At 38.4% G+C, this 17,986-nt stretch overlaps 1 protein-coding gene and 1 long non-coding RNA gene across 5 annotated transcripts in view; one reads left to right on the forward strand and one right to left on the reverse strand.

The window, feature by feature from the left end:
- ATRNL1 (attractin like 1) overlaps positions 1-17,507 on the forward strand; it is a 475,922-nt gene extending 458,415 nt beyond the window's left edge. Inside the window, exons 29-30 of one of the 2 annotated variants that reach the window (XM_083441068.1) lie at positions 11,069-11,119; positions 14,599-17,507. In XM_083441068.1, coding sequence (XP_083297194.1) covers positions 11,069-11,119; positions 14,599-14,723 — 176 coding nt within the window. In that variant the 3' untranslated portion in view covers positions 14,724-17,507. The remainder of the gene's footprint in view (positions 1-11,068; positions 11,120-14,598) is intronic. The other variant, XM_083441069.1, reaches the window with a different exon arrangement.
- Positions 1-17,986, reverse strand: part of LOC310677908 — a 109,400-nt gene that overhangs the window by 20,718 nt on the left and 70,696 nt on the right. For all 3 annotated transcript variants that reach the window (XR_014511507.1, XR_014511508.1, XR_014511509.1), the window contains one exon: positions 1,291-1,536. This is a non-coding gene — a long non-coding RNA (uncharacterized lncRNA). The remainder of the gene's footprint in view (positions 1-1,290; positions 1,537-17,986) is intronic.

Raw genomic sequence — 17,986 nt, forward strand, 5'->3', positions numbered from 1 at the left:
GGTTATATGCTAACCTACTGTATTTATTATCATCACCATCAAGCACATCTTCTCTCCTTTGTATACTTGGACTAATAAGGGATTGAAAGACTGCAGTAGTGCAAATGAGAAGTCTAAAAAAAGAAGCATTAAAGTTGAAATCTCATTTAAATTAGGACACTATTTGAAATGCTAAGCAGAGAATGATTTTTCGCCTTCCCAAGAGCACAGAGATGTGGTTGTGTAATATATTGTCAAATCAATATCTCCTGAAAATAATTCTTAAAGCAAACATTCCATCACCAATGCAAACTGCTCTTAAACACTGAATTGTTCACACCCAATTATTTTCAGATTTGTATGCTTTATTGCTGCCTAGAAAAGCATATGGACTAGAATGGACAATGTGAGGGGTATGAATAGAGGACCATTTGAAAAAAAAAAGGTGTTGCAATCTCAAGCAATAGACCAGTTCATAAAATGCTTTCTATCTTTTTCCTTACTACTGCCAGAGATCAATTCATTAGCTAAGATCAAATACTCCTAGCAAATGAATCTTTAAGATTGTGAAAACTGCTGTAGCAGAGAGGAGCCATGAACTATTGGCTCAGAAGTTGTTAGTTCATCACGTTTGCAAGTCACTCTTACATGTGAGGAAAGCAGCTAGAACGGGGGTCAGCAAACTTTTTCAGCTGGGGGCCAGTCCACTGTCCCTCAGACGTGGGGGGGACGGACTATATTTTGAATTAAAAAAGAACGAATTCCTATGCCCCACAAATAACCCAGAGATGCATTTTAAATAAAAGGACACATTCTACTCATGTAAAAACATGCTGATTCCCGGACCATTTGCGGGCCAGATTTAGAAGGCAATTGGGCCGGATTCGGCCCCCGGACCTTAGTTTGCCAACCCATGAGCTAGAAAGACCAAAAATATTATCCTAAATCACACTGCTAGTGATTATATAAGTGTCTTCCTGGTCAATATAAAGGTACTACAGATCATCCATTAGATATCGGACTACCAAGTAATGGTAACAAAAAACCAGGCTGTGCAACAGGAAGTCCCTTATTAATGAAATGGTCTTTGCAGGTTAGAGGTTTCATTAGCTATTTTAACAATCACTGAGTTGGATCCAGAGTTGAACTTAGTAGCAACAGAAATTGGTGGGACTTAGTCATGACATAATTTAAGTTGTCCCATTGATTTCAGAGGAAGGTTACTTCAATTAAACTTAGTCCACATCCAACCTGTTATAAGAATCATCTCCCTGAATCTGTCGCCTGCAAATGATTCAACATTTCACTCACCATAGATCCGTTAGTAGGGCAACATTTGGAGGGCTACAGATTTCCTAGCGCTGGCTTCTTCAGCAGCCTGCCTCATCTGTGCCTCTTGGCCCCTCTCGTCAGCCTTTGCTTCCTCCTCTGATTTTGGACTGCTCTCTGCCACAGCCTCTTCTTTCTTGCTAAATCCTGTTACCTCTTCAGCTTCCAACACCTGCTCCTCCCAGTCTGCTTCCTCTTCTCCCTCTGACACAGCCAGTGGCAGGAAATCTGAATGGTGAAGTCAAGGAAAAGGGTGACAGGGAAGCTACAGTATGCAATCATTAACTGCAAACTTTTCAGATTGCAAATTTGAAATGTTGTTCATCTCCAGGTGTTAAATAAAAGCTTGTTTGGATTAAGATTAATGAAAGAAGGAAAATGAAGGAGAAAACAGAGAAACCCTCCCAAATGTGAGAAGTTGTTTACATACCTTTCATTGCAAGCAAGGAAAGCGGTTTTGTTTTTTCTTTTCTTTTCTTAAAGGGGAAAGCTTACTCAGTGATTAAATTGAAAAATTGACAAATAACATAAATATTTAAACCTTTTCAGGTATTCAAGGTTGCCCTAAAATCTGCTTGTAATAATACTGAATTTCAAAATAAAGAATGAGGCCAGGAATGAGAAGTATTAGCAAGCAGTTGTCATGGTCTCCCTTTGGACTAGAGCATGGCTATAGTAATAAAACTCTCTGTGTTAGCATCTCTGTAGACAAGTGGCCTTGAGATCTTTGTGCTGAAATAATGCATAGGGGAAAGGCAAGCTGAAAAAACGAAGGGGAGGGGAAAGAGAAGAGGACCAATTTACTCAGACAAATGCATCCATTTTTTTATTTATTTTTTTGCTGGTTTCATCTTTTTAAAAATCAAACTGGAATGAGATAGAATTAAAACTTGGGCTGCTTCTTACTAAGAAAACAATAAACCTATCCCAGCCTTTGAAATGTGGTGCACATGCATTCACCAAGGGACACAAAAAGCTCTGAGCAATGATGAAGAATGCTCCACAGGCAAGTGGCTACACACACAGTGGGCTGGTTCACACATAAGCCTCAGTAAGCCTGAGCAAAGCATCAGGACTGCACACGCCCCTTACCACGTTGCTGGGAGGAAGACTTCTACCATGATTACTTTAAGTTTCAAAGATACCTTAGCTTAGGGCTAGGTATGAATCAGGGATCCTTGTTTACAACAAATAGTGGTTAGTCGCTAAACAGGGCATCTTCAAACTATGGATACTGAAACCAGATTGTTTAATTGTTGTTCTAAACGAGGATTCCTGGTTCTCACATGGTGTTAAGTTGCAAACCCTTGAAATTCAACTAATTCATCAGCAGTCCTCCTCCTCTTAGCCTTGCAGGAGGAAGAGAGGAAGGAGATGCACAAGCCAGGTTTCCTCAGGCTCACTGAAGCTTGTCCATGTAGTCACTGTATGTGCATACCTGCCTCTATATGTATGCATGCACTGACCATACCACTCTTGATTTGCTGATGCCCACTGCTGGCATGTAGTCTTCAGAGGGTTAGCCAACAGCAAAAACAGTAATTAAAAAATAGCCACCCCTGATGTTGTGCTAAACTGTACTTTTGTATTATGTGCAAGCCAGCACAAATGACTGCCCCATCCCCTTTTTGCCCTGAGCTCAGTACGCAGATCAGAATCAGGTCATTCTCTCCCTCCTTCACCTTCCTGCTAGTGATCTAGTGTAGTCAACACTATGTGTGGTCGGGCTATGGGAAGTTATTGTAAAAAGGGAAATGGAGCAAACAGGTATTTCCACCAATCAACAAAATATTCCTTTTGCTTCCTGACAAGGGTTATAGCATTATCCGTGCTGGATCAAAGCAGATGTCATAGTGGTGAATAAGAGGGGAAAGTTCTCCTGTGCGAAAGAACCACTAATCTGTGCTCAGACTTACAACTTTATACAAACAAGATAGTAATGCAACTAATGGGGAGCAGGGAGAGAACTTTTGGGGGGGAATTGGACATGAAGGTATGGTTGATGTAAATGGGCCAGAGGTATTTTATAACTTGAAGTTACAAATAAAACTAGACACCAGTTATATATATATGTAGAAGAAAAATTCAGTTTTGAAAAAAATGCACATCATTTGTCAAAAGGAAAGCAGCCTTCATAATTTGTTGATGTATGGTTCCAACTTTTTCCATTATTTATGAGTCTGCAACATTTTTTGTAACAGTTCCTTCACCACATTAGCTTGCTCAATGGAAAACATTCCTGTGACTCAAACCTATGAGCAAAGTCCTAGTCATTTCTGCTGGACTGAGTAAATCAATATGCTGAATGAGATTGGGCCAGCTTTGGTAATGGAGCTAGCCAAAATTGAGAGGAGGATATTCACTATTTTGCTTTTCTCGCTTTCTTTTTCCCCCTGATGTGTCTGATGTTTATGGGTGTACTGCAGATAATCTGACTAGCCATGCATCACAAATGTTTGAAGGCCTGGAGGTCTCACACAGTAATCTGCTTTCCAAATTCTAAGAACTGGTTGACTTAATCCTGAATTAAATTCCAAAGATTATTTATTTGTCATTATGACTGCTAGCAAAGGAATCTGAGATGCACTGAATATTTAATGGCAGAATTCATCTGGATACTGAATAACTGGAAAATTTTAATTTTGCTTAACAAACATTTTTTTCATAAAACCCCCCCCAAGCTTAAAGGAAAAAGTCGACAATATATTAAAGCAGAATGTTAGCAACTGCCTCCCCCCAAAACGCTTCTGATCCTGGTAGTTACTCAGCCTTACCGAATGTAATGTATAAGAGAGAACACATTATGGGTGCAGATAGAATAGAAGACATTATAGGTGAAGATAGTATCTACTTTTGATTAAAGTGGTGTACCAGAATTTTTGTTCACCATAATAATTTGTCTAAGAAGATATTCATCACCAAGTAAAGTTTGTGAGTTGTGAAGGAAAATATAGTTCTACAATACAAAATACAGTACAAGACCTTCAACCTCTGTTGTCGTGTAACATCTTTGCCAACTGCAGCACTAAGTTCAGTCCATCTGAAGTTATCTAGGTACACAAATCTAATTCAGAGTTTAGAGGCACCCCAGAAATGAACATATTGAGAGTATGTGTAGCAAGATAGAAGTGGGTCAACTAGCTGTTCCAGTTTTGAAAGGAAATTTTAGAAAAGCAACTTGTTCTTCAGACATTGCTGTTGAGGACAAAACTAAAACTAAAATAGATGCTGTTACATGCCCAGGCAATTGGTAACTAGGCTCTGTCTGCTGCTCTTTTGCATAAAAGCTGGAACTGACTGTCCCAATTAGATTACAATTACCCCTGCTCAGAGGTCTTGGATAACACAGGCTTTTTAGATGCAAAAGAGTCATTCTTCAAAAGGCCAAGGGATTTCTCCTTGTAAGGCAGAAAACAAGCAAGGCAAATATAAATGATTCATAACTGTAACCCTGACCATTCTCCCTCCAAATTCATTTCCCTCAGCCTCACACTGTCTTTCTGTTCCTGCATTTTACCTTTATTTATCCTTCAGGCGTCTTTCCGTATATTACATCCTATTTCCCAAGTCTGTCTATGAGAGTGGGCTGATGTTAGGGCTGCAAAACTGATAGAAAGGTACCAACTCGGCCAATTAGGGGCTTTCTGGGCCCCGTATTGCCAGTCAAAGGATGCAAATGTTGATTTCCCATTATTATTTTAAAGTTGTGTATTTTTATTTTTATTTTGCACATATATGCTTTGTGCAAGTATGCATACTGGGGCAGGTGAGTCCCACAGATGTAGACTCTCTATTTCTACCCAGAATTGAGACTGAGGACTTCATTCAAGAACCATACCATAAGTGGGAAATGAAACACTGAACATCTTTTTGCCAGTAGGAAACCTAAGAATTTTAGCTGAATTCTAATCTCCATTGGGAAAGATTAGCCACCCATCTTTGAGAGGGCCTATCACTGCCTCCCCCTTCTCTTTCCCCTAGGTAAGAGTTTCTTGCCTAGAAGTATGGAGAAGGCATCAGAAGGGGACACTGAGGAGCCTCTTAAGACTGATTGACTGGAACCCTCAAAAAGCCCTAAGACTGGTTAATCTGCCTTGTGCGGATTGAGTTCTTTCTATGGGCTTGCTTGATTTGAAGCTTGTAGTTTGGTCCACTTGTCTGAGCTATATACTTTGGGTTCTCTGCTATGGATTCATAGAATAAGCTGTCTACAAACTAGATACTCTCAGTGTTTCCCATCTGTAAAATGGATACACATTTTTAGAATATTTTCCAGGTGTTTAATTTCTTAATACTATTTACGTGAGTGACAGACATGGTCTTAAATTAGTTTTGCACTTTTCGTTCTTTCTATGTGAGACATTTGTAGCCTATGTCATATCAACTGTGTTGGCCTGCATCATTTATAGAAGGGTTGCTTGGCAGTAGAAGACTTGGAAGAGGACTATAGCTCAGTGGCAGAGCATCAGTTTTGCATGTAGATAGTCCCAAATTCAATCCCCAGCGTCTCCAGGCAACACTGGGAGAGACTCCCTGTATGAAACCCTGGAGAGTTGCTCCTAGTCAGTGCTCACAATACTAAGCTAGATGGATTTGACTTGCGGCATGGAAGCTTCCTATGTACATGTAATGTAATAACAGACTTATGTCTCTGGTAGTTTCCTATGGACTCCTTTCCTTTTGCACTGGGCTCCAGCCCAGACCTTGCCCGACTAGGTACCCAAATTTTGTTGTCTTGGAGTGGAAAACTATTGTTGCAGTAAACATCTGAAATGACAACTATGGCTTGCACTATGAAAATCACCTCTTCCTGTTCACCCTTCTTTATCACTGGATAGTGGCAACCAGTACATTTGTTTTATAGGGAAGATAAAACAAATCCGAAACTGATTAAACTTTAAAGCACATAGCTTTCTCTCCTTCTGCTACTGCTTGGTGATAGGGACTTGGAAGAATAGCATGCTTTCCACATGGGCCACAGCTAATGTCCACTAAGGAGTTGGATTTGCCATGGAGGAGGTGGCAAAATGTGGAGTATGGGGAAGCTTTGAAGTAGTCTGACAAGGATAGATTTTAACAAGGAACCAAGAAGAAATGAGTATCTGAGACAAAAGCAAATGGGACACTTTATGCTTCTAATGTTTTTCTTTCTCCTTTGCTAAGCTCCTATCAGGAGACTGTCAAACCTAACCATAATATCAACAGCAAAGATAGTGATGCTTTGATCATTACTCAGATCGAGCAGGTTTTCCCTATTATATGGCATCTATTTGAAGTGAAAATGAAGCACCGTGAATCTCTTTGGAAATGGCAGGATTTTGTATGGGATAGCATCAAATATCAGTTTTGTAGAATATTATCATTAAGTTCAGTACAAAAGAAGAAAAGAATGAAAAGAAAGAAATTGTTACAAGCCACTGACATTTCCGATAAAACTGAAGATTCTGTTGCTTTCCCAATTTAGTATTATTGATCATTTCCATATTACTTTAAGTATGCAATGTGCTTTATAGTGTGCTTTTCCTTATCTCACAGATCCTCACAACACCCACTTTTCAGATGGTGAACTGAGGCTAAGAAAGATTTCTCCCCCACAGATTTTAAACCAGGATTTCCAAAACCCAATACTCTTATTTAACAGATTATATTTTTAGCAAGGCTTTGGGCTTTCACTGGAACAGGTAAAATAGAAAACATAAGCGAAAAAGTCTGGGTAAAATGAAGACATACATTTTGTGTTTCAAGGACTATCATTTCTTTGATATGTGTGACATTTCTCTGTCAACAGCTCATTCTGATTGGCATGTGGGATAACAGCAGAATGAGATTTCCAGGGTAAATACATGGATTAAAGGAGATTATACTAGTAACTGTAAATGGATGATAAATGCTTTAGTTTTCTGTATTTCTGGGAGGAAAAAAGTCTGTTCCAAAGCATGGTCATAAGGGATGTATAAAATTAGATGGTCCTTATCACACTACAGGGTCTCCTATTTGCATTTACCCCCTTTTAAAAAAGTTTACTTCCCTAAAATGAAGCAAAACATGGAAACAAGCAGTTCTGCTTGAATTATGAATTAGAACATGCATATGCATATGTATGTGCACTGATCATTTTGCATAATTTATTCCAGTCATAAGATTTGAGGTTACTGACTGTAGAATTTGAGTGGGAAAATTTTTTAACTTCCTAGTTACAGCTTTCCATCCTTTAAGTTCCAATCACCTAGCTCTTGCTGATCTGCTTTGACACTGATTTAATAGCAGAAAACAGAATCAGCTGAAAAATGCAAACTACAAAGTGTAAGTCACTAATGTTGCAGAGTCTTCACTGTTTACAATAAGGTAAGGTGGAGTTTTCTCTTCTACCTTGGAGATCACACACGATTCAGGTGTGGTTAACATACTACACTATATTCTTGTGAAGTCACAAATCAGTGAATAAGGATTTCCTTGAAATCAAATTAGAAGAACAAACAGCATTGTGAGAGCAGAGGTGCGTCTTCTTATGATTAACTGATTCACTATTAATGAGCAGACACACTTTAAAAGTAGAAACTGATTATTTGGGTGGAAAGGATCTATCATGCATCAAATATCTATGCTAAGTAAGAAGTCTGTGTAATTGGATTTTTAAGAAGTTAGGTGCAGTGTTAGGGAGCTGCTGAACACAGATCTTTTTAGCTTCCAAAATTTGCTTCCAAAGGTTATTTCAAGGCACTTTAGTTTATAAATCTGCCAACATAATTGCCTCTCAGAGAATGTTTATTTTGCTACATATTTAGGGATGACAGTTGTGGTGACAGCTGCTTCCATGTGGTGAGTCCAAGACAAAGTACTACTGAATGGGATTTTGTTCCATAAAAGAAAATAGCACTGATCTGCCTACAATACAAATATTTGATTTAATGGAGTTGTAGTTCATATCATTACTTAAATGGACATACTTTTCCACATCCTAACCAAAAACTGACAGTGAAAAACAAGAGGGTACTTTAGGTAAGGAGGTAGAAGTGAGCCAAAAATGAGCGAGAGGGGAAGCAGAAGTCTAAAGGTGACATGAAGGACACCAAGGTCTTAGAAAGGGGGAGCCTGGAGGAAGGGAACCGAGACGGTAAACTGGGGACTGAAGAAAGAGGAATAGGGGAAGAAAGGTGACTGCCTGAGAACTACATGTATGCCATCTTTCATTCCATGATGGAACAAAACAAAAGAAGATGGGGAATGAGAGCACCTTGATTCATTTTAATACGGTTTGGCTACAGATAAACCCAGTTGAAATGAATGGGGGCTGAAATGCAGTCTTGCTTTGTGAGCTGAGTCCAGCACAGCATCTTTGAACACAGAGGTGGGAGATGAGGAAAGGATGGCTAAGGGCACCTGATTTGTACCTTTCAGCTCTTCTTCGGTTTACGATGCATTCAGTAAATGTACTCTCTCTGAATAATGGGTGCAAGTGAAGTTAATGTTTATAAATAAGGCTAGCAAGAGTAGAAACCCTGGCATAACATTAAGATAGTGCTCACACCATTATAAATGAGAGTTGATGAACCAGGATATTTTCATATGTGCTTGCAGAGTGCTTTAGTGCACTGAAACGATCATAATAAATGACAGAACCTAGTAAAAATGCCCAGTGTGTAATTATAAATAGTATTGATGAAATAAAAATGAAGATGTACTTGTTGAGCTCCATGGTGATCTATGTTAACCACTGATTAGCCATTCTAATTCCCATTATTTTCTCAGTAGGGTTGAAATTTCACTAGAGCCATTTGCATTAACTTTCATAGGTACAGGGATCTCTGATATTATTAATATACTAAGTAATGAGTTCATTGCACTAATGCAGCTGCATTTAGTCCTCAGTTACTGGGCTTTTACAGGAGCATTTGGGGGGGGGGGGAACTAACCAAGGAAATTGCAGCAATGCTGAAAAGCGAAGCTTTTGGTTTCAAACGGCATTAGAGCACCATCTTTTCTGTTTTTAACTTGCCTGCATGACAACTCTTGCCTAATCTGGTTGTTGTTCTAAATTTCTTTGTGACATAATGGTTAACTTCTTTAATTTTCATTTAGAGTATTAAAGATTCTACACTGATGGGTCTTTACTGTAATTATCATAGTGTGTTCCGTATTGTGAACGTTCAGATTCTGCATAACAATGTGGAAATGCCAGTAATTTAATCTAATAAAGTTATCTATCCAGAATGGTATCTTACAATAATATGTATTTAAAAGGGGGATGTATTCCAATTATCCGCCTAACCAAAACTAGCAGGTCATCTTTAACACCCTTCACTTTAACAAAGGAGAAAGCGTTAGCATGATAAATTTTTAATTAAAATGAACAATAGAGGAATGGGGAAACTTACATTTCTCAGCCAGCAAATAAAACTAAAGTATAAAATGTTGGTTTCTTATTCTGGAAGGTAATATGGTCTTCCATCAGTTAGTATGTAGCTGTATACAACAAAAAAGGGGGGGGGAGATTCAAACATCCCAGCCTGGGTATTTCTATTTAAATCTGATTACAGTGAAATAAAACTGTAGCTATTAAAGGTTTAAAAGAACTACAAATACAAGCAGTAAAAGAAGACAGTTAGTAAATGAGGTAGTAAAACATTTCAGCAGGGCAAACAGTTTATAGCTCACTGCCTTCTGTAGCAGGCGGCTCTATTCACCAAAGCCTCACGTGTGGTTCCCTGAATTGCACTTAAGCCTGCAATTAACCTTTCACGCCTAATGAAGCTGTTTTGCTGGAAAATTAAAATGTATAGTACTGCCTGCTCTTGCAAAAGTTGTGGGGAGCGGGGAAAGCTATCTCAGAATGAATCCATTTTCAAAGCCTATTGTTCAAATGTAAAATCAAGTGTTGCACTTACATCTTAAATTGCACACCACAGTTTGCAAGGCAATCTGCTTTATTGTGGTACATTTTATTTCTGTACTTATTAATTGTTCTGCATAATTGTTAAAAATAAAAAACCCGCACACCAGTAATTTTATAGTTAGGCATTTAGTGCTTGAGGATCAACTATTACCACTAAATTGCCATTAGGGAAGACTATAGTTGTTCTATGTACAACCAAGATAATATTGTTTTTTCTTGTTTCTGGTGTTGTCTTTTAAAAATAATAATGTCATTTTCTCTGGCATATTGGATTGGCCGCTTCTTTTAATGGTGTCTCTAGCATTCACTAAAGGAAACTATAGATTGTTTCCTAACCAAAGGTTATGAAAATAGTCATCCCCATTTCTGTAAAGCTAAAACTGATTTGATAAATCCTATTCCAAGATGGACTTGGAATTTCCTGACCTCAAGATCACAGAGAAGCTTCTGACCTGTACATGTGACTCATTAATTCTGCTTCTGTGATTTGATACTGAACCATGCTGATTCTACAGTACTACTGCTACAGAACTGAAGAAACAGAGGCTCTCAGCTCAGGAGGGAGTATTTTTAAAGGGGGAATGCATGAAGTAAATTATAACAAGCCATGAAACTAGGGGTGACAAATGGGAGATATCATAGGATTTACATTTCCAGCCAATAATATTAACTCTAACTGTTTGGAAACACAACCCTATTAAATAAAGGTAAAGCATATAATAAATATTTAAGCCCCAGCATTTTTATTGACTCTTTGGTTGCATTTTGATGTAAATTCTACTTGCCAGCAGCGTCTGTGCATCATTTTGACTTGGTAAATGAAATTCTTTTAGACCGCCAGTCTGAAGTAATGAATTGTTCCTCTAGTTAATTGTACTGCTTTGATAACAAGGAACTGTGTTGGGCCTAGAGAACACGGTAAGTGAATTCCATTGGATGATTTGTGTGACGTTTTGAAAAATGATCTTCTGGAGTGACTTGATATTAATGGAACTCTAACAGCATGCAAGCATGTCCCAGTATGCAGTTTTAGATTGAAAAGAAGCAGTTCCTTCTGAATAGTGGAGTAAGAGGAACAGCATCCAATAAAGCATATTTCAAGAAAATGAAAACTCGGGAAAAGCATGTTAGGTTCAGCTCTTTTGTGAGTTCAGGGTGTCCGGTAAAAAGTGCCTTGATGTGTTTTATTGGGGAGCACATTCTATCCCTAGCCTGATCCTAGATCAGTTCACTAACTGTAACAGGAAAGCGGTAACATTTGAAGATTTAACTAAAGACAGTTGCTGACAAGCAAGTATCAATCTGGTGCTTGCTTGCTTGTTTGCTTACTACTAAATCAATTCACTAGTATGACCTGGTCTGTGGAGACTGAATGACACTTAAAAATGCTGCACAACAATGCCTCAGTGTGCCAGAGAAGTGGATGCACTGGCACTGGAAATGAGGACAGGTCATAGTCTGGTGCAAGGGCATCAGACTTGGCCTTGCACTGGAGCCAGAGCACTAGTCGTATGTGCTAGAAAGGCATCAATGAAAGTGAAAACTTGAGGCTAATATCAACTGGAACCAGTCTAAGACAAGAGCCATGCAAATGGAAATTTTTTAATTGTTCTCAGAGCAAAGAGAAAGACAGAAACAAGAGGTTTTCTCAACTACAAGCAGGAGTGGGCAGTACAGAAACACACACACACAACATATGAAAACATACCGTATTTGGTATTTATCAGAGCATGACCTAAAAGGAGAAATAAAGATGTAAAAGGTCCTTGGACAGCTATGGTAAGCTGACTTGGGCTCTCTACCAACCTCCAGGATACACATTTCTTCCTGACTTACTCACAAATTCAAGAGTTCTTCAGTAGCCTGAACATTGGATTTAGAGTCCTGTGGATGTCTGATGTCTTTCTGCACCTTGAAACCACATTAATGATGCAATCCTGTGCATGTTTCTTTCTAACCATACTCTCAGGTAAATGTGTTTGGACTGCAACCTAGGTTATATTTTTAAGACTGGTGGGCACCAATTAATTTGGATCTTTCTTTCATCCCGATGGCTCAAAGCAAGTCCTGGTTTTCTGTCCAACTAAGCTTTCTTCAGAAAGGGCCCACTGAAATTAATGAACGTAAGGTAGTCATTTCTATTAACTTCAATGGGTCTACTTCAACTACCGTTGGCTACAACCCCTAGCACTTCTTACGAAGGACAATTTCATGCTGAACACTGCTATTCCAGCCACCAATGCCATAGTGCTACTGAATGATGCAGAATCAGAGAATGGCAAATATGATGTGGGAAATGATTTCATGGCCCATGCTTGTGTATGTTAATTTGTATGGATCCATTGAAGGATATGAATTAGGGCCAAACTACATCACACAATGTGGCAAGCCATGCTTGATTATGTAATTTAAATAGCATTCACATGTGCAAAAGGAATAAGGAGTGTGGTGCAGTTTCTCATGCTGCAGTTCCAATAAACATCTATACATATACACATATATACAGATACAGATGACACACACACACACACACACACACTGCTATTTGTCATAGGAAAGAAGTTCCCAATGGTGGTAGTGTTAGCTTCCTTTCTGTGGTAAACAGACATTCCAGGCAAGGAGGGTTTTCTTTGGGACCACTACAAAAGGTATTTATCACATGCACCATAGTTCTGATCCCCCCTCCATGCTACCTGAAGCATAATAAACAAGCATCACCAAACTATGTGTTTAGTGCAATGTGATCCTGAGCAGGGAGGAAGATTAAAGGAAGCATCTATGTAGGAGTTTCACAGCTGCGCTTAACAAGAGTCAGGCTGTGGGACAACAAAGCCAGTGAAAAAAATACTCTGACTCATGAGGAGAAAGATGGCCCTGCCCTGAGATGCTGCCATAATTAGTATCATGGGGAAGCATCTGACAGCATCCAGAATGATGTGGGGAGAGATAAACTCGCCGCCTTCTCTGTGAACAGCAGGGAAGAGTTTTTCAACAAGTTGATCTGCTCTTGTGGAACCTGGAAAAGCATATAGTGAATCCAAAAGGCTACTTCTACATTTTAACTTTGCCCCCTGAGAAATAACTGTCCCTTTTGAACCCCGTTGGGTCTTCTGACAAGCCATGAAACATTCTTTGCACATGTTGGATTTTGCCCTCTGTATCTGTGCTTTTGCAACATGGAAATGATTTTGATTCAGTAAAAAGTATGAGAGGGAATATTTTACAGATACATCTAATTTTTGCATACTGACATCCACTCAATGAACTGAAGAGCAGTGTATGGTGGCACAATTAGAAATCAAAGTCAAGAATCTTCAAATATTGTATTCTCATGGCTGTTCTTAACTGACAAAACGTGCAGAGTTGTAGTTAGTAAGGCAATTCACAGATGCCTCCTTTCCCCTGATGCCCTGGCCTTGCGCACATGCTGATTTCCTCAGTGCCAGCTTAAGTCTTTTATGTTCTTCCAGGCCTTTTAAGATCTGGTTTTAAGTATGTAACATGGTTGGGGATTTTAAAGTGCTTTTCGTGATTCTGCTCAATGGTACAAAGAACTATAACGTCTTTTTTTTGCAGCCCACGGCAGCCATTTTGTGCTGGTACCCACAGCACTTTTATCAAGATATGATCTGGCACCTCTCTTCTTCTTTTTTTACCCAAAAAACCCAGTGCTTTTTGTAGATAGTATTTTATAGTACTGGTTTTGTTGTTTGGGTTTTTGTGCTGCTTGTCTCATAAATCCTAACTAAATCCTAATCCTAACCCACCCACTGCAATTCACTTGATGGGAAGCAGTATTTAGATAAAATAGCTCAAATCTGTGTCTCCCAAGCCTTCATTAATACACCCTAGGCAACAAGTTGGACGTCTATCTGTTTTTAAAAATAAAGAGCCAGCAGGGAAGGAGTGGGATTGGTACTGTGGCACAGGGACAGAGGACTATAACTCTTTGCTTTCACTGGCTTCTGGTATTGCTTTGTTGTTGTTGTTTATATGAAAACCCAACTACAGTGTGTGACAAGTGTCTTATTTACTTTTGTCATACCCTTCAACATTCCTTAGATGAAAATAGGGGTATTCTACTATATCAGTATCGCTGCTAGTTAGTGGTATTATTAGTTTGGGATTTTCTTTTTCCCTCACGCTTTCCTAAAGGCAATTCATAAATACAACGATTTCTGTGCTTAAAATACTGCAGTTTTGTATGTTTTCTCTCATAACTTTTGTACTAGACCAGGAGGAATTGCTCAAGCAATCATATGGCAAGTCTGATTCCATTGCTTGTGAGCTAGTTTCTAGTGGAATTAGAAGCTCCTCTCAGTGAAAGTAGAAAGAGAAAGCAGGAAAAAAGTATTCTCATAGCAGAATGTTAATTCCTCTTTTCCTTTTCCTTCCAGGACTGGCAATTGCAAGTGCACTGATAGACATTTCACAACAGAAGCCCTCAGAGTGTAAAGATAAGAGTTCGGCAGTCAGAAATCGAAAACACCACCTTTCAACACGTCAAGGAACTTGTGTCTGAGATTAAAATAACACATTTGTATATTCTGTAATGTTTTCTTTCTTTTTCTCTTTTTTAAAGAGCTTCCATTGTAAGCTAAAATACAGCCTCAGGTTTTATGGAGGCAACCTCTGGATGGTGGTAAGAATGGTGGTAAGAACCTCCAGACTCAGATAGATTAGCACCTTCTTTCCGCTGTGCCCCAAAGCAGGGCAACTGGAATGACAAAGGTGAATATGCTGGAGGACCTTATGAAAAGATTCTGACATCAGTAATGATATGAAAATACTTCTCCACACTTCTTGTTATTCATATCAGGAAATAAAGAAAAATGTCTGGGAAAAGATAGTACATTGTTTTATAATGTGGAAGGAAATATATCATGGAAAATTAAAGTAAGTCTAAAGGACTTGTTATATAGCTAGAAGTGTTGAGTTATTCAGTTTCTCAGCTTGATTAGTGCTGAGATACACACATCTAAGAAAGCAGAAACTGACATTATTAGGGATATAAATAATATTATCATTACCCTGATATGAAGGCATAATTTGAACTTTGTGATAGGCAGATATAGCAAAAACCATGTATTTCAATGAGCCAGATGTAACAAAAAAAAAAAAAAACCTCTGAAAGGATTTATGCATATCAAAAGATTTCTGCCTTCCAAAGGACCCTGCCACAGTCTAAGGTCTGAAGCAGGATAAAGACTGGACTTTTCTACTATGTAAGAATTCAGAATGGTGAATACAGCAAAGAGTACATGCTTGTCTTCCATGCCAACCAACTAACTCATTATCAGATCTGACTGAGTTTGGGAAAGCATGTCCAGCAGCCAAGATCCCTTTTCCCCCAACAGCCATCTCCAAAATTGCAAGACCCCAGGAGATCAAAAATTGCAAGACTCTCTGCAGAAGAATATCTGATGCTTTTTTAACTAACATAATTGTGAAGGCTGAAGTCAAATGTAGCTTTAAGCATGCTGACGTCTATTGGTTACAATAGTCTCAAGCATACACAAGTTTGTGGCAAATGGTAGCCTCAATGTCCAGTGTTAAAATTAATGCCATATCCGCTTATTTGCAGAATAATGCTCCCCTGGCCACACTTACCCCTTTATCACAGTCCTCCCTCTCAGAGCAACAGATCCAAGCTCTTCGTATTCATTGCATTTAAGTAATTCCACTGTACCCTAAAATAAAGTCCCCAATGGCTTGTAGGAAGTTTTGTCACTTGGAACTCTTGGAATGACTTTTCTGTATGTGAGATCACCTTATCAACAAAAGCTAAAGGGATTTTTTTGGCTATTTTAAAGAAAATATCAAGCAGCGTCCTTGTTTTATTTTCATTATGTAGTTCAGCCCTTCCATTCACAAAAGGAACAATGATCCAGCAGAGGTAACTACTCACAGAGGAGGGGGACCAATTTTTGGCCATTTTCCCTTCAGCTGCCACACCACCTCCCTTGTTGTTGTGGAATTTCCCCCAACTCTCTGATCATAAGTGGAATGTCACTCAATAGGTGAATGATTAAGGTGGTACCCAACTAAGTCAGAGTAGACCCACTGAAAATCAATGGGCGGGGTATAAATAATAAAGTATTGTTACAAATTATTATTATTATCAAATCCATTTGTTTCAGTAGGTTTATTCCAGTTATAACTAATGTTGGAGTCCAACCATAATATTTAATGTAAAAGCTGCTTGCGGAAGGTGGCGGCAGATGAAGCACGTTTATATTTAGGCTTAGTGTCTCAAATTCAGGGAACGTTAAATGCATTCAAGATCAATTAAATTTACGTATTTAATTCTTCAACTTAAGCATCACTGAAATGAAGAAGACTAAATCTGCAATTTTCTTTGGAGCTGAGCTGCACTCTGAACTGGTCACGGCAGGTTCCCCACCCAGTCGTCTTGCAAGAACTTCCTCATAAGGGCAAAGTAGCAGTCCTTAGTTTGACAGCTGCCTGTATGGGAGTTATCTATCAGCAGAGGTATAAACTCTTACTTAAAGTGGAGTTGTGCTAATTATGAAAGCTATACAAATATAACTGATGTTTATAATTATACCTGCATTTTTTAATTAAAAAATCATTTCATTTCCGGAAGGGGGAGACATTTCACTGTTTACACTTTGACTACATAGTTACTTGCATGCCAAGATGGTGCAGTAGCAGTAATAACGCCCTGTGAGTTGGTAGGTGTTTTTCTTTCGTTTTATCATTTGACTACTTAATTTGGATGAGGACTGAATGTATAAAAAAAGAAAAGAATTTAAATACATCAAAAGGAACTGTTGTACAGTATGTAGTTCCCTCTCATCCGAGGTCATTAGGTTACATTTTATCATGACTGCTATGCTGTTTTAATTAGTTGCACATTGATAAATTATGCTGGCATGATTGTTGAAATAGTTTCACATTTCAAAAGGAGACCTGATTCTTATGCTGAAGTTACGTTGTCACAGTGTGATGATTTTTGTTGACTGTTCTTACCTCACTTTGTTGTTATTCTGAACAAAGGACCCAGTTCTGCAAGCACTTATATGCCAATATGTTCTATTCATATGATCCTATTTACATATAATTTTTTCCAGAATTAGGGCAAAATTGACTTCTGTCAGAAATTATCAAAAAAAGAAATATTGTAACTCCAATAAGAGTCTGTTTTTTTCTTAAAAAAGAAAACCCTTCTATCATTGTAATGTTGATTTGCTTAAAGAAAACAAATCATTAGAATTGGCATGTTTGATGAGTAAGATGATTATTTGAAGAAAGACAAAAGAGAAATAAAAGACTTGGCTATAAATTTCCTAATTTTCCCTAACATGATTTAGTTACCAAAAGTTTGTGTATTTTGTGAGTCTACCTACATTTATTGGACAGGTATTCTATGAAAGTTACCCTGGCGAAGAATGAACCCTGCCAAACTAGGGTTTTTTGAAAGTATATTCTGCAACATAGCAGTGAAGCAGTAATTGTGCATGACACACTGGATTTATACTGGACCATCCACACATCATTCAGCTTTATTAGTTCTGCAGTGCTTCCCAAACAATACCACAGTATTAGGGGCACTACTGTACTACAGTACCAAAAAAGCAGAACAAAAAACATACCCAAAATATTTGTGGAATGAAAAGGTTTGGATAGCAAGCAGCTATTGGACACACACTGTCCAAAAAACAAAATAAAACAGTATGTATGCCAAAACTGTTGCAGGTGAAAACACTATTGGAAGTGGGATCAGGTATAATGCCCCATCAATGAATGCAGAATATAAAAGAC

This window comes from Podarcis tiliguerta (genome assembly GCF_965153285.1).
Source record: "Podarcis tiliguerta genome assembly, chromosome: 5".
NCBI classification, from domain to species: domain Eukaryota; kingdom Metazoa; phylum Chordata; class Lepidosauria; order Squamata; family Lacertidae; genus Podarcis; species Podarcis tiliguerta.